General features: G+C 31.3%; 1 protein-coding gene across 7 annotated transcripts in view; it reads left to right on the top strand.

The window, feature by feature from the left end:
* LOC134697319 (uncharacterized) overlaps positions 1 to 17,631 on the top strand; it is a 35,913-nt gene extending 18,282 nt beyond the window's left edge. For 2 of the 7 annotated variants that reach the window (XM_063559515.1, XM_063559517.1), the window contains 2 exons: positions 13,790 to 13,872; positions 15,089 to 17,631. In XM_063559515.1, coding sequence (XP_063415585.1) covers positions 13,790 to 13,872; positions 15,089 to 17,062 — 2,057 coding nt within the window. In that variant the 3' untranslated portion in view covers positions 17,063 to 17,631. Of the gene's footprint in view, positions 1 to 2,177; positions 2,309 to 5,416; positions 5,931 to 10,915; positions 11,048 to 11,501; positions 11,545 to 12,882; positions 13,098 to 13,789; positions 13,873 to 15,088 lie in introns of those variants that run through there. The other 5 variants (XM_063559518.1, XM_063559519.1, XM_063559516.1 and 2 more) reach the window with 5 other exon arrangements.
* The last annotated feature ends 9,950 nt before the right edge of the window (positions 17,632 to 27,581 follow it).

Here is a 27,581-nt window from a genome sequence, read left to right as displayed (position 1 = left end):
ACGGTAAATCATTTGCATATGTAAAACAAGGGCCACCTGCTGCAGGTGTGTGCAGTCTTGTGCATATTGATCATTTTGTTGCATAGACAGGAAATTAAATTATAATTGATCATTTAGGTAAAAAAAAAAAAAGTAAATGTGTTGACAAATTAATGCATAGAGAAGAACTAAACAGGGTCTTTATCTTTTCACTTAAAAGTCTGCCATTGTCAATCCACTTATTCAATGTTAGTAGAAAGAATTTTAACCTATTGACACATTCAAGCCTAACATTTTTTGTAACCCGATTGTGAGAGTCTGGCATTCAGAACATATATAAAGATGACAATTTAAACAAACATGAGGTTACATGATTAACAATTCAAACATTGGCAGCAAATATTTAAACAAAAAAGACAGCTGCAGTCAAATGTATTATGAGAAAAGAATTAAAAGCCGAAAAATTCGTTAATTTTTTTTTCTAATTAAGATTTAAAATATTTCATTGATTAACCATTAAATTATTTTTTTCCAAGTTATTGATGTCCCATACTTTTTAATGGAAAGATTCACTTGAATGATGAAATAGGATGTGCAGATGGCAAATTATTGAATCATTTAAATGGTAACGTCCATAAACAGATTTCTAGGTGATCCATGGTCTCGTGTCTGTCTTATATTTGTATTGGAAGACCATCGGGAGGTGGACAGATCATCTCATGAAACAGCCACTTAAATTGTCTGTAATCTTTAATTTGGTTGACAATACTCAAAGTCTGTACCTGTAAATGGAATTTAGTCCATTGCAGTGGTAATTTTAGCAGACAGGTGCAAATTTAGCTCATTGTTTCGTAATATTTGTAACTGGATGAAATTGGCGTGCTTAAGCACCCCCAATAATAACAAACAAAAGTTGTATTGCACTTGGTATTGTTTGACTTCATTTTATAATGGGACATTAAATAGCTACTCGCATGTTAATTTGATATAAAAGTCAAACACCATTGATAAGGGGGTTTAGTGTGTAAGTTGTAAAATCTATACTGTATTATTATGTAATTTGTAAAAGGGACTGGTCAGTTTCTTGCTATTATCTTGTTCTGTAAAAGGGACTGGTCATTTTCTTGCTATTATCTTGTTCTGTAAAAGGGACTGGTCAGTTTCTTGCTATTATCTTGTTCTGTAAAAGGGACTGGTCAGTTTCTTGCTATTATCTCGTTCTGTAAAAGGGACTGGTCAGTTTCTTGCTATTATCTTGTTCTGTAAAAGGGACTGGTCAGTTTCTTGCTATTATCTTGTTCTGTAAAAGGGACTGGTCAGTTTCTTGCTATTCAAAAGATCTCTGGCTTTGACCGTAGTACACTGGGTCCACTTTGTATAAAGCTTGATTTTCATGTCAATCAATAAGAAAGAGAATTATTATAAATCCATTTTAATGAATGGCTGACTTTAAATTAACATCAAGACAGAAATATTAGATTTTTATTAAGAAAGTTGAAGGGTGCATGGTTTTTATTGTGGGTTAAATAATGATGTTCATTTCTTGACCATTTTTTTAAATGAATGACTTGATGCTTACTTAGTTATTAATATATATTTTTATTATTTTGAATATGTGTTATTACATCAATAAAAAAAGCTTAAATATTTGGTGTTTCTAGTGAAGTAGTAATTGTGAACTTTAACAGTGTTTAGATTGTTACCTTTTATAGGAAGTGTTTTAACATCATGTATTTTTATTTATAATTACAATTGAAGACCAGACTTCAAATAGATTTTTGATCAGATAAATTAAAGTTTGTTTAAATTGTTACTGTCTTTCAATGTTGAATTCTGTAAATTTTCTTTTGTTATCCTGACCCTGGGGATCTAACCATGTCATCCTATAGATTGTATCTACCTGGGGTACAATTCTTTACACCTTTATCCCAACTTTAAGATTGATCCCTGCTTTTTTGAGGAGAGAGGCACTTAAAGGGTGCATTTATATCAGAATAATTTCAAAATTTACACAAGACATTTTAAAAACATTGCATAATTAATTAATTTTAAATTGTGAAGAAAAATTAGGTTCCTTAAAATATTAAAAAAAACTTAAAATAGTATAAACTTGTACTGTTCCCCATTTGTACCCCATGTAAAAGATTTCCAAGTGTAACAGCCTTCAGCAAGAAAGTTAAGATTTTTATCTTTTTTGAAAAATTGTGAAAACCATGTTTAGTTTGACAAGGAATACAGTTAAATGTACATGGAGAAAATATTTCCAAGACAAAGTTTGGAATGGTTTGCATTTTAGAGAGAAAATCTTTAGTTAAAATGGCTATTAGAGGTAAATATTTGTTTATATTAAAATTCCTATACAGGTAGTAACTTTTTGAAAAAAAATACAGTATTCAAAATGTTCATCAATTTATTATACTTTAGACGTTGAAATAATGGCTTTACAAGTATTAGTCTAAAATTTGATTTTGAAGAGCTGAAAGTTGGATGGAGGGTCTCACAGTTCCCCTAGCTGAACAAATTTTAGATTTTATAATGATTTGAAACACATAAGAATCATCAAGATGCTGAATAACTTTTATGGTCAAGTGAAGTGGCTTAGAATCTATAGAATTAAGAAGCATGTATGTTTTTTCTAGATGTTTTTTAAACACATTGACTTAAAGTTAAATTTAAATAAGAAGTAAATTAAATTAGATATTCAACCTTTACTTAAAACCTATTGAAATATATAGAACACCTGTATCGGAATGGACCCAATATCCCTTCTAAGTGGACATGACCACCGATGTGATGGCATTCTGAAGTGGACGTCGTGACAGAATCCACGAGAGTACTTATAAGGATTGTCTCATCCGTAAAAACATGTAATTCCCTATTTCATGCTAGGTTTTTTGTATAGGACTATGTCGTTTGAAATTGGAAGATTTATTTTCTCAGCTGGATGTCTGTGTTATTGTATCTTTTTTAGTTTATTCAGTAAGAAGTTATTATGATATCTGTGGTAGGGGGTATGAATACAGGTGCTGTTAAAATACTCCTATAATAGAACCCCATGGTGATATCTATTTTGCCAAAATTCTAATAGATTATTTTTTTTTATGAATTTTAAATCAGTAGGAGATGTGGCTATTATGTGTTTAACTTTGACCTACTGAGTAATATTTGTATAAATGTAACAGATCTACATGAATCTTGTCAAATTTTCATTCTTAACAATAATTTAGTATTTTCAAGGGGAGATAATCATACCTCTTGTCCTAAGCATATTCAAAGTCACCATGCTTTAGGGTGAAAAGTTTATATTTTGTTAATTAACTCTTTTCCATTCATACTTGTATAGAAAATTCCAATACTATCAGGTTGAATGTAATTGTCTGCCTCAAAAAGATGGGAGGTTTTTTAGAGTTAGGAATTCAAATAGAAAATTGATGGGTACGGAAAAGAGGCGGCTTTTTTATGAATGAAAAATAGAGAAGATTTGTTTGTGGATTACATTTCATGGTTCTTTTTAAATAATAAAGTTAAAAAAATAATCTGATTGGGATTTGTGAATATCATTTAGATTAAATACACCGAAAAGTAGTCTGTCTGAAGTTAATGCTTTTCAGTTGGCTTTCTTTCTGGTAAATATGAAACCTTCTTCAATAGACTACATGTCCACAGAATTTCATTTATCCCATTATTGTCTTTTTCTTTTCTTTTTGGCCAAAAAATTTATATCTTCTGTCAGAATTAGGATCAATAGGTTTTTATCTTAAGATTGAAAGGTGGAAAATTTTGTTCAATTGCAAGTAATTATGCATTTAACTGTTGTTGATTAATGTTCTGATTCATTTAAAGAGAACAGTGTCTGGGGATTAGTCCTCTTAATAGTGGTTCCCTGCAGGACCCAACACAAAGCAGCATTCGAACTCTTTCATCACCTTTCTGGAAATGTTTCTGTTTTTCAATTGCATTCTTTCTTGAAACTAATTTTAGTGTTGCTGTTGATAATTTAGACCATGGTTATTGTCCAATTATAAATGTTATTATATAAAACTGTCAAGGCCATGTGGTCAAGTGGGTTATATAAGAATACCAAATTCTACTATATTTAATTTGTTATCTAAGAGTAATTTTTCTCACATTTACAGTGAAAGCAAATCAGCATTTAATGACTGTTTGTAAGAATGGGGTCACATTCATTTAAAGATAATTTATATCTACCTACCATTTAATTGGGGGATGAAATTTCTCCACAAGGAGCTAAATTGAATTATAGGTTCTTTATCTTGTGAAAAGATCACAAAATTAGACAAAAATTGTTTACAGCTCAACCTATTACTTTTCTAGAACCAAACCAACTGTGAAATCGGAACTGAAAGGTTAAATAACATCACCTCTTTGTCTTTTGTGTTAATGTAATACTATTTGTTGTCGCCTCATTAAATGAAGTTATTCTTTCTTTCATGAAGAAAATATGTTGTAATATGTAGCCATCATATTTTATCAGGGAAATTTCAAGTGATTTTCTAATATCTTTAAATCATAGGTTGAGTGGCATTTAGGGAAAGGCAGATTAATACATATTGTTAAATGCTGAAGAAAAGTTGTATAATAATTCATAAAGCTTTATATGAGGAGAACAATTCTCAAAATAAATTCTCATTACTAATTTGAAAGTTTGATTGTGGGTAAAATTTTCAAACATCTTTTGAATACCGGTTTTGGGGGACTTTTCTTTAACTTTAAATATTATCCATCTAAAAATGAAAAATAGGTTTTACATATTTAATAAAAATTCCATTTCTTTTGAAGTTGTATAACACCTGTTTCTTAAATCAATTAGTATTTAAGTAATATCTTGATATAGACACCACTTTAAGCCCATTTGGATAAATATAAAAACTATAAAAAAAAAATAACACTTTAACAACTGTAATAGTATGCATACATTTAATCATTTCCTGTTTAAAGGGAGATAATTCAAAATTCAGAAACTCATACTTTAAAAGAACAGATAAATGTTTCTTCATATTTATTTATGTTTGACTAAAAAATATGAGATGTTTTTCAATAAAATTTGAAAAAAAGTGAAGAAGCTAATTCCAAATTAATTTTTTTAAGGTAGATTTTCTTCTCTAATAATTTGTCTTTATTGATCAGTAAAACCATTGGTCAAAATCTCCAGGTGGTCATCAATCAATGGTCAGCATAAATCAATTTACACACAAAAATTGACACCACTTTGTTGTAATTGGATCAATAAGGGGTCACTATGGGGGAAAATACTGAAAATAATTTATTTTTAGTTAATTAAATAAAGTTTTATAAATAAAAAGAAGTATAGATTTAGAAATAGAGATTTTGATTATAAGGTAAAATTGACGGCAATACAATTTAAAGGTGAACAAAATTTCTTAATCCCTCAGTTACCTCTGAGTGGCATGTGTCAAGATGCCCTTCTATTTATTGTGATTAGAAACTAATAGCATACATGGTCTTCTTTATTTGAAAACTATATCATATTTTGTTTACATGTAAACAAAAAACGGCTACTGATTTAATGTGATATCAAAATATGGAATTAATAAGGAATACTTGCATAAATTGATAACATTCTAAACATAATTGAACTGTCTGGGGAGTTTACTTTGAGGATTTCTACTCTACAGACTTGGCAGATAAGACACACACCACTGGTCAGTGTGCTGAGTGACCACTACACTCATTAAAGATTTCGAAAGACCATAACAATGTCAATATCGTTTTTGATGTGAGAGTAAAAATTCTGTAACAAAGTGAAGTGATACAAGTGTTTGCATATGTTTGTAACAGTTTTGATGTGGAAATTATGATTTTGACATTATGATTTGATATGGGATCAAACATTGCGTTCTTATGATCATTTTGGGATCATTAGTAAGAGGTTATTATGTGTGGACAACAAGAGTCTGAACAATTTAATGGTGAGTTAAAATTTCTGAAAAATGTATGTTGAAAACTGGGGGTTACTGCATTGAATTTACTTAAAATAGAAATGTATAATTGTAAAAGATAGGATCAAATTAGAAATGCACATTTATTAGGTGAAATGTTTCAATTAAAACAAAGTATTTTTAAGGAAAAAAAAAACATGATTGAGAAAATTAGGATGAGATATCAGATATGAAGTTTAACAGCCACTACATGCTTAGTGTAAAATATCCATAATATATTATATGTTTAATACACATACATGTATTTGAGAGATAAAAAATAGAGGATTGCACATGCATGTACATTATTGCTACAGGTGAACAAGAAAACCACATATTTTTTCTTTCAGCCTTATTATCAATTTATAGACTTGTTTGTTATTTAACTTATAAAGTAAGACATCTTTGAATGAATGCAGAGGCGGCTTTAGGGAAAAAATTTGGTTGCTTATATAGGGAAATACTGAAGCATGACTGGAGTGGGCCCCCTCTTATGTCAGTCAGTGGGCCCCCATCTATGAAAAAATCTGGATCCGCCACTGGGATGAGATGATTACATTTACCTGTTGCTAACTTTGTATTTACATCCCATATTCTGTTGTGCTGTTTTCCTGTTGGTATGGCATTGATGTTTTTACAACTTTGGTTGACACATAAAACTTTCAAGACAGCAGCCAGGCCACATGTTGTTATGTTTAAACAGTTTTGTAAAGAGAGTGGAAGACCGCATTGTTTGCACGCAGCGAGATGATCTGCCAATACCCCAAGTTCTACGACCCTTCTTCCATTTCTCCAGCTGTCGTCTGATGTTATGTTAACATTGTTTTCATCTATGACTTCCTCATTTATAAAATTTGACAGGTCTGGTTGTTTATATGAAGACGATGGATATGAAGTTGTATATGCATGATCTAGTAATACTGTTCGAGCCGTTTGTCTGATGTTCTGACCCTTCCTAATTGACGCAATTTTCTGTTTTTGTTTACAAGACAAAAATCCGTGTCTAAACCTCCCCATTGAATAATGATCTTATAAAAATAGCATCGATGTATATTAAAAGTAAATAAGATATAAAAGTTTGATGTAAAATGGTTAAAAAATGTTCAAATATACTGGTAAACGATCTGTTGACGGGTCTTCTGATGTCGTCTGGTGTCAATGTAAACAATGCCGGAAATAGGCGAAATACCGCGTAAATATTATTGTCGTATATTCTGGATTAATTTGACATTTAAAATTGGTTTAAAATCAAAATTTCACTAAAAATAAGGTAAGATATAATATTTGATAACTTTGAGTCAAATACATTGTTTTAAATTTATAAAAAATTAAAAATATATTACGGCATTCGTTCTCAACTACGGTGCGCAAACGGTGTCAAAATAATGAGTAGCGAACATCCTTAAGTTGGAATTTTTTTAGGTAAATTTGGCATAAAACATTCTTTAACAAGCCTTTGGTTATTTATGTCTTATTCAATTTGACCGTGAAACACAATAAAATATATTCTCATAAAAATCAAAAATAAGTAAACATGTTAAATTGTTTTCTTTTGTTTGGAGATAAAAATCTTTGTGTTTATACTTGTAAAACAAGGTATAAATCTGCTTGCCTTGTCTTAGTCCTGTCATAAAATAGGGGTAATAATCTTATTGTTTTGATAAAAGATTGGTTAACAAAAGTGTCATTGGTCAAAATATTTACAAAAATTGACAGATTATAACTTTATCCTCATTAGTCTTCAAGCTTTTACAACTATCATATTTCTATAAAAAAAATGTCATTTTTAGTTGATTAATCAAAAGAAACTTAATTGGGATGTTTCAATATAAAAATTTCTCAGCTTGGGAAGAGAGCTATTTCTTCAATGTCAAATACATGACATTCGAAATTTGACATGTGATGTTAGCTAAAAATTGAAAATGTTATAATTTAATGTAGTCAAACTTGCATTTAGATAAGTCACTTGATAAATCAGTTCTTAAGAAAAAAGGGAGATAATTTCCAAAGATTGGCTATTATGTTTTTGATGGATTAGATTTAAGTAGGTAATTTATAGATATGTAGACAAATTATAATAGTTGTTGTTGATAGATAATATTGATGTTTACAAGAAAGGAAAAAAACATAAACATGCAATAATATGACAAGAAATATTAAAAATGTCAATCATCGGTAATTATAGCATGTTTATGAGTAAAACAACTGGAAAATTGCAATTTATTTGATTTAATTCAATTGTTTTCAACCTTGGGGTATATTTAGTATATCAATTTACTTTTGTTTGCCAATTAGTTCATTGATTTATGAAAATATACATGTATTTTAAAAGTTAATTAACATTGTTACAATGTAAATGGGTGTTAAAAAGCTTGTCACTTTACTGATAATTGACTGGGATATTTTTTTCTCAAAATTACTTCTCCAATGAGTAAAAATACTAGCTTATATAAATAGAATGACAACCATGAATTAAAGTTCATTGTGATTGAAAATGTTACCCGCAATTGAAGAGGAAGGCTGTTTTAGTCGTGTGAAGAATTGGCTTTTATTTTATTGTGACGAAGAAGAGTGTTCAGTCTTCTTAGATGAAGAAAGTTTTTTGCTTTATTGTCATGAAGAAAATTATACAAGCGCATTGTACAATACTATGGTTTCTTGTCTCTCAAAAGGTTGGGTAGGTTTTGTCTTATATTTTTACCGATGACATATACTTAGAATGAGAGATTTTTACTGATAATAAGTAAGGATTATATTTTAAAATGAAATTTATTTTTTATTTGTGAGTATAATTTATAAGAATTGAACATGAAATCAGCAGGGTTTATCTTCTGTTTATTCAGAAGTATCCAATCAAGCTCTCATATTTTTTTAATTTTGACGAGACTTCTGACAGTCAAAAAGTAAATAGGCGAATGTAAGATAATGCTTTTGACTGCTTTTGATATCAGATTGATATTTGATCACTATTAATATTGACTAGTAAGTAATAACAAAAATTGTAATTTATTGTAAAGTAAAAATGTTGACCTCCCCTTTTTCCCAGGACATGCCTCATTTTCACAGTAACCCAAGTATTTCACACGTTCAATAATGTCAATGTCACTATTGAACATTAGAATTGATCACAACTGATTTTAATGTTTGTTTGATTTGGACCATTCTGATTAATATGACTGGATTAAAGTACTCTCTTATATTGCAATTTTCTCATAATATTTGGTATGAACAAGATTACATGTATCTTGTTGATGAAGATCTTTATATCTCAAAATATTACAATGTAAACAGTTGTATGGAATTTGGGTGAAGACTTAAATGACCAAGGATAAAACCAGAGGGGTTGGGGTGCAATACATAAACTTGTCTCATTTTCTATCCAACCACATTTCCTTATTTTATATTGGCTCTATTCTTCTTTATTTAACTTCCTGCCTAAAAGGGTGAAATTCCAACATGTTTTTTATTCTACTTGAAAAAAGTGTCAATACAATATATTTGAGCAGGGATATTTTGTTTTCAAATTTCTATGACCATGGACATCTGTAAAAACAGACAACGTCCACTCTTGTATTTATTCAATTATTGAAATGATTTCGATAAGGAATAAAAGAAGTAAAACTTTTAAATCAAATAATTTGAACATTTTTATTAAGTCATAAAAATGTTTTCAATGGTTTTATTGTCACAACACACAACTATCTTTAAATTTAGAAAATTGTAATTGCTTTTGTCCAGTTTTATGACCTCAATTTTTAGCTAATCTTACACCCCACTGACCAAAGTAAATTCTATCAAACAGGACACGAAAAAAACTAAAAAGTATAAAAATCCCAGACAATTCAATTTGAAAATAATTGTCTCTTCAGTTATTGACAAGAAATAATACTTAGAATATCTGATATGAAAGGATTTATCATTTTTATTAAGTAAATCTGGTGATTATCTCTTTAAAAAAAGCTTTTTATTAAGCTTAAATCTTTAATCATCAGAAACGTTAAGATAATGGGATTTTCATGATTTCGGTGTTAAAATCTGGGCAATTTGTATTTTCATCTAAGGGTAATCTTAAGCAACTTGGAACATATTCGAAAGATTACAATATCTTAACAATTAATTTTGATAGCAAATCCAAAACTACAAAGGTTTTACAAGTCTGGACAATTTCCTAGTAGTTATCTCCCTTATTTACATGTTTCAAGTCTGGACTATTTCCTGGTTCTAAGGCCAGTTATCTCCCTTACTTATAAAATTGATTGGCATATTTCATATGTATGTTAATTAATATCAACTGTATGTAATTAACTTCCCAGATTTTCTCACCATTGAATATTCATGAAATATTAATAGATTTTATAGATACATAAATTTCTTTTGTTCTTATCAGAGGTCTGGATACACTTTGAAATAATGTAATACATTCATTCGTTATGGTCTAATTAGAAAAGTGTGGTAATCAGTATGGACTTGATCTCACAAAATTGTTTCAGAAATTATTAATCATGGAAGACTGTCAACACTTATTATTCATGTATCATAAAATCCTCTTTTGTCTGTAACAAACATGAAGCTTTCTTTCCTAAATGGACCAGGATTATTGAACTTTGGATCAATTCTATTTAATAGGATTTAAAGCGTTTACTTTGCATTCAGATGTAAATACGAATGTTTACAACCTTTTTATCTCTTTAATTGAAGTGGATAGGATATTGATTGATAGTGGTATTGATGTTTTGTCCTTTTTAACGAAAGATCAACAAGAAATGTTTTAATGGCTAGGTAAGTTCCAATTACGGAATAAACACAATAATGGGTAAACAATTGAAAACTGTTGTTTTTCAACACCTGGAATGGATTACAATCAATAAAGAATAGATTTTTATCTACGTTTTTGTTTTGATTTGGAATTAAACTGTGCTTTTTTAACAGTCCTCTATCTATCAACTTTAAGAGCTTTTTAAGTGGATCCACTTTATATAAAGACATGTCTTGTCCTGCTTCCATAGTTAGTTTGTAAACAGTATCTTAAGGAACCATGTTACTAGATCAGTTATTTGACAGACATAGTCTCAGCTATGTCTTTGATCCTCTGTTTCTGGAAAATCAAGGTATTTGAAATTTTTTTTTTAAGTGAATGAGTATTTAATATTTTCAGAAACAAAATTTTTTAAATAAAATTTATTAATTTTCAGTTAAAATTATTTTAAAGCAAATTGACCATTAAAAAAAAATAAACTGAATTGAAAACACTATTTCATATAGTGGTTAGTTAAGAAACCCTAGTCAAACATAATTTATTAGTAGCAATCAGTAGCTAACTGTATATTCGTAAAATAAACAGACTTAAAAGGCAAGTGGTTAGCAGGGGGCTGTTAAAAGTAATACCTGTGTATTACTCTATCAGTGGAATCAGTAGTCCCTGAGTTTGGAAAAAGATAAATATTTAATAAACTAATTAGAGATGAAAGGGAAGAAATTAACATCTTTTACCTGTGCACACCTGTGAAACTTTCATACCTGAGAAAGTTTTCAAAGGGCACACTTCTTATTCCTTGATTTGAAATTAATATTATCAACATGCTTTACTGGAAGTCTGTTAAAACAGGTATTTATTTTATGAATATAAGAATCATTTTAAAAGCAATTTCTTATTTGAAGGAAATATATTTTTTATTGGGAAAACTTTCAATTAGTGCAAAAGTGTGCCCTAAAATTGTACTCTTATACTTTTTTTGGGGTGAATGTATAATATTTTTTTCATCAAGTTTAAAATTGTATTAACATGCAAATATTTATGTCTGCAAAAGTGTGGATTGTCTGTTTAAAATTTAGATCAATTTCTTGCATGCAGTGTGCATTTCATTTCTGTAGTGTCAGAAAGTTTGGTTATCTATGGGATTGTCAAAAATTCATTCAGAATTTCAATTACCCTTAAAATATGCTGAAAAGATGCACCAGCTTTGGACATCTGTCCCATACATAGCGATGAATATTTTTTACTGTCATGCCACGGGAAGTGCTCCTAGCTTTGAGCATCTAATACTATAGTGGGATTACAATGCAAATTAGTAGCTTATTTAAAATTTAAATTAGAAGTCAACCGTCAGACAAAATTCCACAACAAATTGACCTGGATTATTTTCATTCATGAATTTAGCTTTAGTTTAATGGAGTGTAAAAACTAATTTATTAGTTATCAGTTAAAACGTAAAAGGTTGAAATGTTAACAGATTGAAAACTTGTAAAAATTTTAAATTTTGACTTTCTTGCATAATATTTGTAAAGAAATGTAAATGTTATTTTAAATGAATATTTATATAACATCTGTTTAGCCAAAAAAGGAGTTTTGGTCTAAAGACTGTTTATTCAATTTAAGATTAAAGCAACATTTGTAAGTGGGCCATATTTTTACAATTTTTGGGCAGGGCATTGGGACAAAAGACAGGAAAAATGTTTTAAAATTGATGACACCTTTTAATGAAAAGTTACCACAAAATACAAAGAATTGTGACAACCCGGTCTAATTCCACTTATCCTCTTTTGTTGCATTATACAAATACAAAACACTGTTATGTAAATATATCTACTCTCAATGGAAAAGGTACAAAAAGACTTTAAGAAAAAAGTCCTTGGGGGCTAGACACCATTTTTTTAAAGTCGAAACCTACAATATTCAAATGAAGTCAAACACCTGCTATTGAAATGTATTTCTCTCATTAGCATATTGTCAATTACTGTGCAAACACCTTTACTGTTAACTAAAAAAGAGGGTGAAAGGTTTTGGTGTGGTACCCTAATGGACCATATCACGCCTAATAGGATTAGAGGTTCACTTGTGATTGTATGATAAGTGTGGTCAATTAAAAAAATGATCAAAAGTGTAAGGTTAACTTAATGGGAAACACTTACAAAATGTACTAGAGTGATTGTAAGGTATGAACCTCAGAGTTTAAGGTGTTACTGATACAAGCTGTTGATCTTGTGAACAGCAGATGGGGTTAAAATTGTTGTCAAAACTTTTTGTAGTATATAAACTTACTGGGTATTTATCGGAATCTTATTACTTAGAACTTATGACAATAGTGCACAGGAATATGTATCTCTACGATTACTCTAGTGATTCTCTAGGATCTTCTCCTAGATTAGTTAACTATTTTGGTATGTAAATTTTGATATTCATTTTTATTATGAAAAACTCATGGGTATAAATATACATATTTCTTGAAAAAAAAGAAAATCGTAAATCTTTTATTTTCTAAAGACCTGGATAACTTTAAACCTATAAATTTATATGCTCAAGTTTATGGTGTGTATTAAAATTTGACCATAACTATTAATGTTGAATAAAACCAGTAATTTTTCTTTTCAAGATGAAAAAATATTCATGGGAAAATTGACAGCTATTGTAGCATTTAATGTAAATAAGTACATAAGGCCAATATAATGTTACAATGTTATGAATAAGACTTCAGTGTGCTGACTTCTAGTTTTCTTTCAATAGATACCATAATTTATTGAATACAAAATCAAGTAATGTATACTGTAAACATTGATGTGTAAATTGTTTACTCTAATAAATTACAAACATAGAGATGAAATAAAGCAGGTTTTCAGAAATTCAAATTTGTGACTTTGAAGAAGTTTGATCATTCTGCCTTGTGTAAATCATAGAAAATTTATAACTGGTCTGGTTTTGAAGACTTGTAATTTAGTACTAAACCTAGTGACAACTGGTACCAATCACTTTATGTAAATTTGGGTACCAGTTATCAATGCTTTATTTTTATTCTTTCAGAAGACATCACATTCTTTTATCTGATTATTTATGTTCTGTATATTTTTAATTTCAGACTGGATGGAAACAGGCATGGAGTCCGACGTTTCTGACCATCTTGACCACGAAGAGATGTACCTCATGCTGCAAGCTGATATGGTAAGAATTTTATATATTCATATTCTTATAAAAATGGAATTGTTGTGCACAGTAAAACCTTAATATATGGTCACCATTTGGCGAAATGTTTATAACAGCTTTTATTTCAAAAAGGTTAAAGTCAATCTTTTGGAGCTAATAGCTTAAGATCAGTGTCTATGAATGTTCCGTAAAATAAAAAATCTGAATTGGTCTTCCCTTTTTGTGACATACAAGTTGAGTTTCCTCGAATTTTGGTTAATTTCAACACACATTTCATAGTCAAGATGTAAGAAAAGTTTGTTTTGACTTTGTATCACTTCATCTTACGAATTTTGCTCAATGATTTTAAAATGATATATGATTTTACACTCATATTTTATATTTTCTATCACAAATGAAAAGCTTATATGCTCTACCAAATTAATATTTGACCGTACATTTTGTTTAAGCAAAGAAAACACTTTTCCCTTATATTTAAAAGTATAAAGATTCTGTGCAAATTATTGTCAATCATTTGCATAATTAAGGGGACATAATTTTAACATTGAATCAAAACCACTAAAATAATGGAGCACTTTTATCAACAACAGAACTTTGAGGTTTTACTGTATACATAAAACAATGTAATGTTATTTTGAGAATTTTCATTACAATATTAAGATAAGGAGATGTGGTATGATTGCTTATAAGACAAGTACCCACCAATGTTCAAATGAAAGAAAGTATGCAATTACGGGCAATATATGGACTTCAACAATGTTTCAAAATATTAGAATTCTTCAAGACGATTAAAAAAAACACTAATTTGTTCATTTACTAAGTTATCTATGGAAATATATTGAGTAGCTGCCTATGAAACAGTCCCAATTTAAAATATTATGAGAAAGAGGTTACATGGGCAAAGGGAGATTACTCATACAGCTTTAAAAAAAATCTCATGATATATATCTGAATTACTTCATTTACATAAAGGAAGATATATATCTTTAACAGAAATTTAAAAAAAAAAAAGACAATGAAGACAATGCAATTGTTCACATCAATATGAAAAAATGCTTTTTATTTTAGGTTCATAACTCCAAAAATGTTTTGATTAGTAAAATCAATTAGAAATGTATATGCAAAGTGCCCTTCCTATTAATCAAAGGGAAATAACTCATTTTATTTAAATGTATGAAAACCTTCTATCAAAAAAATAGAATGACTTTATTTAATATTTTCTTCTTTATTACAGTTAGCCATTAAACGCCAAGAGAATGCCTTGCAGACTGACATTGATGACATCAACCAGAAATTCAACTCACTTATAGCTGATGTTGGTTTAGAACCTACTGAGTACCCAGTCAACAGACATCTGTTGGGCAACCCATCAACACCATCATTCTTACAACGTAACACACCAACCAGGAGCCACATTACTTGTCTAGATACCACTTCCTGTGACGAAGATGTACTTCTCCAAAAGATGCTCCAGGGACCTCTTGTATCCATCAACTCACTCAGTAGTGACAGCATCTATGATGACTCAGCCATGACGCTAATCATTGACAACAACAGTAACTATATTCCATCACCTAAGCCAGTGTCACCTTCCAACTTGGTACCAAACATTGACCAACCAGAGCCATCATCATCAGACATTAGTAACGCTAGCAACGGTTCCAGTGGCTACCCAAGGTCAACAGGGTCAGACTCCTCAGATGACAACCAGTGCGTTCCAGACATCGATGATCGTCAAGAAGAGCTTCTGTCCAGACTTCACTACTACGGTGACTTCACGATAGATCGCCAGAGTAAGATCGACAACTTGACAGCCAGACTCACCAACACTCCTGTTGCCAACCTAAACAACATGACTGCCTCAGCTACAGAAGAGATCTTCACCAGAGAAGTTGTTGGCTGTGAACAAGAGTACATACCACCAGGTTTTGGTCAGCCATCTCGTTCCGCTACACGCTCTACCAGCTCTAATTCTTCAACATCATCACCACGTCGTCACAGGAGCAAGCGTATCAGCAGAGCTCAACGTAACCGTACTTCATCTTCCTCAGGCAGCCGTCGTAGCATCTCTATACCTCAGGCATCATCTACCATGATTGAAGACTTCTCACCATCTTCACACAGCAGCGGTAGCAGTAAGCATCGTAGTAGTTCCATACCAAGAGCATCCTCCACCATGATAGAAGATCCAACTTCATCATCTTGTCGACCAAACTCTGTTTACTCTGATGACATGGAAAGCGTCTACTGCTGGTCCATCAAAGAGAGTTCTGATGATGTTCCTCTAGAAGAGTCCTACTACCGCAATATCAACAGGGTGTCTTGTAAACCACCACTTCCACCAAAGAAGGTCCTGCCATCCAGTTGTGGAACAAGTCTTGCAGAGTCAAATTGTAACAACGAATCCATGTCCATGATTGCCTCTACAACACGACGACAAGATGTAATCAGCGACAGTCTGTATGATGATGTTACCTTCTACAACAAGGCCAGAACTCTGCCACGTACAAGTACCAGAACCGACCTCAATGGAAACACCAAGTCTAGTGGTAGTTCCATTGAAGCCCGTCGTGCATCTATGCCAGACATGGTCAGCGTTATGTTATCTGAGAATGACAACGTACAGAGTGTTCCCAACTCCTCAGCCAGTACTCATTCATCATCATTAGGTGATCGTCCAGCCATCCCTGGCAAGTCTAGTTCTAGTGGAAGCAACAGCAACACCAGTCCACCAACCAGCAACGATACTCGCAACACCCAGGCAATGTGTGATTCATTACTCACAGACAGTCCTAACAGTCTCAGTAGTACTGGTGTCTTCGCTCCTAACAACTCGCCTTACTCATCTAGAGCTAGCCCAGTCAGCGAGCCAGAACCACTCGGTCCACCAGCACCACCATCCTCTTATAAGTCTAAGTCATCAAAAGAGGAACAAGTCTTCAAGAAACCAAAAAGCATTGTACCTATCTGGAAGTTGTTCCGTTTCCGACGCAACAAACCAAAGAGTGCTGAGAATATCACATCTACTCCACTACGTAGACCATCATCAACTCATAGTGACCCAGTCTCCAAGAAAAAGCTCTTCACCATTCAGTCACCTGAGGTTCACCTACACAACAAACGTGCAGTAGCCAAGAAATTACGTCGTTTCAGCCAGAGTTTCCATCAGAAAGATACATCCGAGATCCACACTCTTGCCACCTTATAGAGAACAGTGCAATATACATTATGTGTTCAGAAAATACACTGTTAAGACATTAATTTATAATACTCATTTGTGATATGACACTTGAACTTTTTATATGAGTAACTGCATGTATTTTATATTGAATTTTACGGGTATTATACAATGTTTACTCAGTATGAATGAAATAGGGCAATTTTGTGTGTTAACAGGGTAAATGATATATGTAAATGACAATCTTGATTATGATTAAGCATGAGAGATACAATTGTACAATCATGATTAAGTGTGAAGAGACAATTGTGTAATCATGATTAAGTGTAAAAGAGGCATTTGTACAATGGAGAGTTCTAGTGCTTAAATGTTGAAAACTAATTGCAAGAGACAATACGTGTGGTGTGCAATACTTCTAGTAAGATGAATTTTTCTTTCTGTTTTTTCCACTTAATCTTTCTTTCTATTCTGTTTGTTATGTTGTTATGGTAACATGGAAGTTATCTGTGTGAAGTTTTGTACAGTATTATTGTAAAATAACTAATTTATTGATAAATTATGATCAGTGCTATGATGTGTAAATAAATATTCAAAAGTAAAATTGATCTTGGGTTATCAATGCCAAAAAATAGAAGTTCTAATATTTAGAAATTATGAGTCAAGATGTTTATTGTTTGCTCTTGTTCCAGTGGCAAATATTTCTTTCATATTCAGGACTTAACAATGGAAAGATAACCTAAAACTTCAACAAAACAACAACAGAAATAGAGTTATCCAAAGCATCAATGAGACAACAACCAAACAATACCAGTTATCCAAAATATTAAAAAGACAGCAGCTTAACTATGCAAGTTATCAAAAAACATCAATGAGACCACAATCTAGCAATACAATTTCAAAATATCAATAAGACGGCTAACCAAAACAATATAATGTTTATTGATACCCCTACACATACTCTTTGCCTTTACCAAGTCATGCAGGAGTCTGAAATCATTTTTTGGCTTTTGTTGCTGTTAACCATATTTGTTTTTCCTTTATTATTTTGTATATAAATCTGGCCTTTGTTTCTCTTAGGTATTCCTGGCTTTGTTAGCTTACTATATGATATGGGTTTTGTTCATTGTTGAAGGTTGTGTGGTGAACCGTAGTCAACTTCAACGTCTTTGGTCTCTGGTGCAGAGTTTTTCTATTGGCTATCTCATCATTTCTTATTTTTGTATTCCAAAACATCATTTAGACAGCAACCAAACAATATAAGTAATGCAAAACACGATTGAGACAGCTACCTATCCACACAAGTTAATCAAAACATCAATGAGAACGAAATAAAACCATGAAAGTTACCCAAAACCTAAATGAAATAACAATGAAAGCCATCCAAAAAAACTATGAGACAGCAATCAAACAATTCAAACAAATTATCAATATCAACAATGAGATCGCAAACAACCAATAAAAGTAATCCAAAAAAATCAGAGACGCACAAGATAGCCAAAAAGTCTATGATACTGTAACCAAATTATACAAGATACCTTAAACTTAAATGTGGCAGCAACTAAACAATAAAATTTTCTAAACATCAATGTGGCAGCAACCAAACAAAACATAATTGTGGCAGCAACAAAACAATACAAGTTACTCAAGACATCAATGAGAAAAGTCTTCAAACTAAACAAGTTCTAAAAATCATAGAAAAGACAAACAAACCATATAAGCTATACCAACATCAATGAGACAAAAAATATACAAAACAATTTATTTGAGACGTATTTTGACAAAAATATCCATGAGAGAGACAGATACCAAACTATAAAAGTTGTCCAAATTATCAATGAGACAGCAACTTAACAATATAAGTAATGCAAAACACTAATAAGACAGCTACCAAACCACACTAGTTATTTAAAACATCAATGACACAGCAGTCAAACACTCAAGTTGAAACATAATTGAGATAACAACCAAACAATACATGACACATCTTTTATATAAGCTTTGGACTTCAAATATTTTGGCCACGAGCATCACTGAAGAGACATAATTTGTCAAAATGCGCATCTGGTGCAACAAAATTGGTACCGTTGATTTTTTTACTAAAACATCAATGAGACTGCAACCAAATAAAAAAAGTTATTAAAGACATCAATGAGACAAGTCTCAAAACTACAAGATTTAAATTTCAAAGAAAAGACAATCAACCAATGGTAGTATTAAAACATCAATGAGAGGGTAAATAAGCAATACAAGTTATCTGAAACAATATTAAGACAAATATATCAACGAGACAGCAACCAAGCTACAAAAGTTATCAAAATTATCTACAAGACATCAACCAATATCTATATATTCCCATTGTCTATTTCACTGCTCAGCTCTTCATGAAACTGTCTAAGATGTTGATGCTTGTTATCGTGACTCACAGCTGATATTTGACAATTATCAATATGAAGTCAACCTGATAATTACTTAATCTAAATCATAAATTCATGCGACAGCAACTAAACAATTCAAGTTACCGAAAAACATGAACAAGACTGAAAACAAACGAATTTTAATTATCCAAACTTTAGTGGAACAATACAAATTATATCTAATACATGTATAAAAATACAATACATGTTATCCAATTTATAACGAGATAGCAACCAAGCAATACAATGCTCTCAAAATATCAACGAGACACAAAGCAAACAAGACTTGTTATCAAAAAGCTGTTTACAATAGTTACTAATAAGTAAAATGGTAATTGGCTTATAATATATACAGTTGGAGAATGAAAATATGTCCAATTTTACTTGGAGTTTTGAATTAATGAACATCAGACAACACAACCCAATGTACTCTAACGAAAAGCTTACTAAAACAACATTCCAGGTACGTTTATAGATGGGCAATGTTCTTGTTTGTGGGTTAAAAAACCATAGTGTAATCATACTTAAATATGACGGTTCAAACACAATTATATATTGCAATTTTTAAAAAAAGGGTTTAGATAAGAAAATAAAAACGAAGCAAATCTTCAGAATTACATAAAAATCATGGTCAAAATATATAACGAGGAAACTGCGAACAAAAGTCTTGAAATACTCTATAAAGAAAACTAAAGTTTTAGCAACACAAATCCCAAAAATAAACTCGAGATGACCTCGGGATACTCCAGAATGAAACTAAGCAGATTCTGCTCCGCGTATGCTTCTAATTGTGTTACTCGTGGTATTTAAAAACGGTGGTGTTTACTATTCATTCAGAATTGCATGGGGGCCAATGTACAATTTTCACAACCAACGAAAAAAATACGAAAGATTTATTGATACATGCTTAAACAATTATCTTTTGTTTTACAATACTTATCCTTCAGCTTTCTACAAAATTTCCTTATTAGCTCACCTGGCCCATAGGGCCAAGTGAGTTTTCCTCATCACTTTGCGTCCGTCGTCGTTAACTTTTACAAAAATATTCTCCTCTGAAACTACTGGGCCAAATTTAACCTAACTTGGCCAGAATCATCATTGGGGTTTAGTTTGAACATTGTGTCTGGTGACCCGCCAAGCCAACCAAGATGGCCGCCATGGCTAGAAACAGAACATAGTAGTAAAATGTATATTTTGGTTTATAGCTCTGAAACCAAAGCATTTAGAGCAAATCTAACAAGTGTGCAAATGGTTTATCAAGTCAAGATCTATCTGCCCTGAAATATTCAGATGAATCGGACAATGGATTGTTGGGTTGCTCCCCTGAATTGGTAATTTTAAGGATTTTTTTCCCCGTTTTTATTATCATTACAGATAGAGATAAACTGTAAACAGCAATAATGTTCATCAAAGTAAGATCTACAAATAATTTAAATGATCAAAATGGTCAGTTGATCCCTTGAGGAGTTATTGCCCTTTATAGTATTTTTTTACTAATTTTTCGTAAATTTTGGTTATCTTTTAAAAAAATCTTCTTCTCTGAAACTACTGAACCAAATTTAACCAAACTTAGCCACAATCATTATTTGGGTATCTTGTTTAATAAAAATGTGTGGGGCGACCCAGCCAACCAACCAAGATGGTCGCCATGGCTAAAAATAGAACAAAGGGGTTAAATGTAGATTTTGGCTTATAACTCTGAAACCAAAGCACTTAAAGCAAATCTTACAGGGTTAACTTGTTTATCAAGTAAATATCTATCTGCCCTGAAAATTTTAGATGAATTTGACAACTGGTTGTTGGGTTGCTGCCCCCAAATTGGTAATTTTTAAGGAAATTTGGTTGTTTTTGGTTATTATCTTGAATACTATTATAGACAGAGATATAAAACTGTAAACAGCAATAATGTTCAGCAAAGTAAGATCTACAAACAAGTTAAGTGATCAACATGACCAAAATGGTCAGTTGATCCCTTAAGTAAGGAGTTATTGCCCTTTATAGTCAATGTTTTACAATTTTCATTAATTAGGTAAATTTTGGTAAGTTTTTACAAAATGTAACTAAAGGGCAAAGTTCATTACAGATAGAGAAAAATGCAAGTAGCAAGAATAACCAGTAAAGTATGATTTACAAACACATCCCCATCACCAAAACTTAATTTTGTCATGAATCCATCTGTTTCCTTTGTTTAATATGCACATAGACCAAGGTGAGCGACATGACCATACAAAGATTTTCAAAGAGGAGAATGGCTGTACACATTTATGTACTTTTGTTTGTACTTAGTATTGCTGGTTTGAGATGGAACCTAATTGATGATTTTGTAGATCATATAAAAAAGAAAGATGTGTTATGATTGCCAATGAGACAACTCTCCACCAGAGACCAAAATGACACAGAAATTAACAACTATATCATGGTGACTACTTAATTTAATAACATCATTTTAGTCAGTAACGCTTATATTTAATAAGTCAGAGGCTTTCTTTCTGTTTTCCGATACGTTGTCCTTTTCAGTTCATATATATAAGCAATCTGCCAACTATACATTTCGGATAGGACTTGCTTATAAGGTGCATTTCTCCGTCTGACAGTCTTCATCGTATCTTGACCATATTTTCATTAGTTCAGTAGTCAATATTATTGTTTTGTACGTGGTTATGTAAGTCTGTTTTCCAGATAATATAAGCATTTAGGTCAAGTATATTTGGTACCTGGAATGATTGTTAAATTCATATGTCTGTATTGGGACCAACCGACCTTGACGTCAATTTCGTGGTTCCTTAATATGGTCATGCTTTAAATTTAATTTTTTTTATCAAGTCAAGTATTATATATATACTTTTCATTATCTTTTATCACTATTTCTAATTCAGATATGATTTTAACATATTACATTTCATCTCGTAGAAGTTGAACCCAAAAAAGTTTTCATAACTATGGCGAACGGATTACGGTTAACCATGCATATATGAATGCTAGGGAATTCAATAGTTGGCAAATAGTACATGCATATTCATACCAATATAAAGAAGATGTGGTATGATTGCCAATGAGAATACTCTCCACAAGAGACCAAAATGACACAGACATTAACAACTATTGGTCACCGTACGGCCTTCAACAATGAACAAAGCCCCATACCGCATAGTCAGCTATAAAAGGCCCTGAAATGACAATGTTAAACAATTTAAACGAGAAAACTAACGGCCACTGGACTACAGGCTCCTGATAACAGTCCGGATACGTTGCATGTAAATCCAATCTACATGTACTGTAGTTATCAGACCTACAACTGTAATCAAACTTGCTGAATCTTTCTGTTGTATGTGAAATCAAACTTTGGTCGGGTTGTTGTCTCTTTAAAATACACCCCCCCCCCCCACACACACACACACACACACCAACCCCATTTCCATTCTCAATTTTATTTACATTTGGAACATTATAACTTAGAGGGGAGAGCCAACTATTAAGATTACAAATCGTTAAAATAATGCATGTAGTTAAATGTTTGGTTGGCTTGCTTGTTTTGTGTGTATCGATGTGTGCACAAGATTTTTAAATAAGATTGACAACTGCAATCAATAGATAGGCGTAGTTTCAACTTGTATATATTTTACGCTGCAGTTAAGTATTGTATATAAGCTGAAGCCCCAACTTCTATTGAAAACCTCTTTTAAGTTGAATGGTCAGTTTCAAGTTTTGTTTGGCTGTAATGCAGGATTAATGCAAGGAGACTAGTTTTCTCCTTTTTATTTTCTTTCTACGTAAATGATAGAACTGAATAGAATTGCCTTCTAATATAATATAAGCAATGGGTTAATTCTGTTTTACGAAAGAAATGCTTATAAAGTTTTAAACATGTCTTTAAGGCTGGGTTAAGTTTACCTTGACCTGATTTCCCTCATTTATTTGTCAAAGATACGCTTGCATTTTTATACAGTATAGGTCAACTATATTTGATATATGGAACAATTGCACAGTTTATACTCATTGACTGGATATGAGTGGAATAGTAATAGTATTGTTCACCGAGGTGCAGCTATTGTCTTGAGACGAACACCTCCAGTTGCAAATGAAGATTTTTGGGGGAATTTATGCAAAGTGCTCTTATTAGTATGAAATGTTATTTCAACATATAAGTTTATCGGTTAGGTGACTAGAAAATAAATGCGAAAGGATTGTTGTTTCTTATAATGCCATTCAATGAATTGGCCATTTTTTGTAAGTTTTATGACAATTTTTGAATGATAAAGAATTAATATGATGTATTAGTATAACTCATGACAAGAAACCAATGATTTTTTTATTTGCCTCAGTAATAAATATTTCATTCATTTTTAGCACAAGAACAAAATTAAAGTGATTCAATAGGTTATGCAGAGTTAATCAATCAGGGTGTTAGTACGAATTTGAAGTGTAATGGAGAACATGTTAGACAAGGGCAAAAATCTTTTGTCTTGCGGCAAAATCAATAGCAAAAACACAAATGAAAGAAAAACACACATTTAAACCAAAAACAAAATCGCAAAAAAAATTATTTAGCTTATGTATAGTAAACAAGAATTTTTTTGCGATATTGTTTTTGGTCTGGTATTTTTCATAGGTTAACGACTGACTTTTTAATTTCAAGACATTTTCGAATGATAAATATCATATATGCTGAAGTGCGTATAAAAAAGAAGATGTGGTATGATTGCCAACGAGACAACTATCAACAAGTGACCAAAATGACACAGACATTAACAACTATAGGCCACAGACCACAATTAATTCCTCTATTAGTTCTTTATAACTTTTTGTCTCATTAAAAAAATTGCACCGATTCTTTTTGTCCAATTTTTTGTGTGTGTCATATATAGTACTAGTCCAAAAATATATCCAAAATTCAGAAAGATTGCTTTCACCCAACATACAAATTTAGCCAATACACATCCATACCCCTATAGGCAAGTCAAGAGATGTTCCGAAAAGTGTAAATATAACCTTTTTGCACCTGGCCTAATCACTCTTTCCTTGTTAAAATCAGTTAAAATAAAACATCCAAAAGTTTATTTCAGCTCTCTTCTTTCATTTCCACCCCAGAAAAGCTAAGAAATGAATGAGAAAGGGAAAGAAAAAAAATAAAGAAAAAATACACTATAATTAAGGGGAACTATATTCGTGAACAACGAAAAGCGGGATCATTAATTGTGGTCTTGGGCCTATTAGGGGCCTAAAACTTGACCAATTCTAATAAAACTTGGCATGATTTTAGCTTAGTATATTATAAAACAGTTTACAAAGTTTCAAAGCCATATGATACCAAATAAAAAAAATTAGGCATTTTTTATATCTGAATTTTGGGTGCTAAATTGTGGCGTTGAATTAGAACAATTTCAACTATCAAATTTGAGCTGCTAAAAACCAAAAGAAACCAAAACTAACACTTTTTAATGTCTCTATGTATCAGTTAACATCTATTTAAAGCAACAGAAAGCATACTTCATGTATCAGACTTATGAAAGATGGCCAGAAGGTAAATTTATATGAGCCTGTGCCAAAAAATAGAGGTTTTCAAATAAAGTGAGGCCTTATATCAAATGTAATATGTTTCCCTTACAACAATTTTCTGGAGTTGTTAAGTTATCAAAAAAACTTTAACATGTTATAAATGCACTTTCAATGGAAATATAAGTTTCAAACAGCATAACACATGTGGATAAAATGGTCTTTAGCTATGTCTTGCTTAAAAAAACAGGTTGTCAATTTAGGCCGTTCCCCACGTTTGCATATTAAAAAGCATATAAATGATATGGGAGATGAATATATGCTTCTTTTTGCTTAAATCTGTGCTTAGATATGATAAAACATGGAGCCTAGATGTAACAAGAATGTCACTTTCAACTATATATGTAGACAGTATGATCTGATGCAAAGTTTATTAACTTTACTGTTTATAACCTGAATGAAATTTCAGCCTCAAAAGGCCAATATTTTAACCACTAGCTATCCAACAGAAGAAAATAAAGGTAGCCTGTGAAACAGAAATTGTTAAACAACCAGTAATAAGTGTTTTTGATATAGATTCAGTGCAATCTGTTTAGGAATACAAATTTGAAGTGCTTAGAACTTCACATTTCACCTGCTGCATATACTGACCATTAGACTTAGACTATAAAAACAGCACATTTTGCACTCTTTTTATGTTTTTTATCTACTTTCTTTTGTGTGCAGAGTTCACAAATGAGTAAGAGAACTGAAATAAATACCACAAACACAAATAGATTCAGAAAAAAAACTCTCAGAGAGAAATTAAGCATGCAGTTTTGCAAAAATACTAAAAATATTGAAAAAGCTACATTTTAGGCATTTTAACCTGAAAAGTGACTTTTTCACAAAATTTCTATCAAATGAAAGTGAAAATCATTTCTTCTCATGTAGTTTGACAAATTAATATCTATAGATCATTCAGAGAAGATGTCAAAGTAAAATTTCAAAATTTGCTGAAATGCACCTCTTAGGGGCCTAAAACTTGACCAATTCTAATAAAACTTGGCATGATTTTAGCTTAGTATATTATAAAACAGTTTACAAAGTTTCAAAGCCATATGATACCAAATAAAAAAAATTAGGCATTTTTTATATCTGAATTTTGGGTGCTAAATTGTGGCGTTGAATTAGAACAATTTCAACTATCAAATTTGAGCTGCTAAAAACCAAAAGAAACCAAAACTAACACTTTTTAATGTCTCTATGTATCAGTTAACATCTATTTAAAGCAACAGAAAGCATACTTCATGTATCAGACTTATGAAAGATGGCCAGAAGGTAAATTTATATGAGCCTGTGCCAAAAAATAGAGGTTTTCAAATAAAGTGAGGCCTTATATCAAATGTAATATGTTTCCCTTACAACAATTTTCTGGAGTTGTTAAGTTATCAAAAAAACTTTAACATGTTATAAATGCACTTTCAATGGAAATATAAGTTTCAAACAGCATAACACATGTGGATAAAATGGTCTTTAGCTATGTCTTGCTTAAAAAAACAGGTTGTCAATTTAGGCCGTTCCCCACGTTTGCATATTAAAAAGCATATAAATGATATGGGAGATGAATATATGCTTCTTTTTGCTTAAATCTGTGCTTAGATATGATAAAACATGGAGCCTAGATGTAACAAGAATGTCACTTTCAACTATATATGTAGACAGTATGATCTGATGCAAAGTTTATTAACTTTACTGTTTATAACCTGAATGAAATTTCAGCCTCAAAAGGCCAATATTTTAACCACTAGCTATCCAACAGAAGAAAATAAAGGTAGCCTGTGAAACAGAAATTGTTAAACAACCAGTAATAAGTGTTTTTGATATAGATTCAGTGCAATCTGTTTAGGAATACAAATTTGAAGTGCTTAGAACTTCACATTTCACCTGCTGCATATACTGACCATTAGACTTAGACTATAAAAACAGCACATTTTGCACTCTTTTTATGTTTTTTATCTACTTTCTTTTGTGTGCAGAGTTCACAAATGAGTAAGAGAACTGAAATAAATACCACAAACACAAATAGATTCAGAAAAAAAACTCTCAGAGAGAAATTAAGCATGCAGTTTTGCAAAAATACTAAAAATATTGAAAAAGCTACATTTTAGGCATTTTAACCTGAAAAGTGACTTTTTCACAAAATTTCTATCAAATGAAAGTGAAAATCATTTCTTCTCATGTAGTTTGACAAATTAATACCTATAGATCATTCAGAGAAGATGTCAAAGTAAAATTTCAAAATTTGCTGAAATGCACCTCTTAGGCCACAGACCACAATTAATTCCTCTATTAGTTCTTTATAACTTTTTGTCTCATTAAAAAAGTTGCACCGATTCTTTTTGTCCAATTTTTTGTGTGTGTCATATATAGTACTAGTCCAAAAATATATCCAAAATTCAGAAAGATTGCTTTCACCCAACATACAAATTTAGCCAATACACATCCATACCCCTATAGGCAAGTCGAGAGATGTTCCGAAAAGTGTAAATATAACCTTTTTGCACCTGGCCTAATCACTCTTTCCTTGTTAAAATCAGTTAAAATAAAACATCCAAAAGTTTATTTCAGCTCTCTTCTTTCATTTCCACCCCAGAAAAGCT

The sequence above is a fragment of the Mytilus trossulus genome, chromosome 14, assembly GCF_036588685.1.
Source record: "Mytilus trossulus isolate FHL-02 chromosome 14, PNRI_Mtr1.1.1.hap1, whole genome shotgun sequence".
NCBI classification, from domain to species: domain Eukaryota; kingdom Metazoa; phylum Mollusca; class Bivalvia; order Mytilida; family Mytilidae; genus Mytilus; species Mytilus trossulus.
This window is presented reverse-complemented; position numbering and strand designations above follow the sequence as displayed.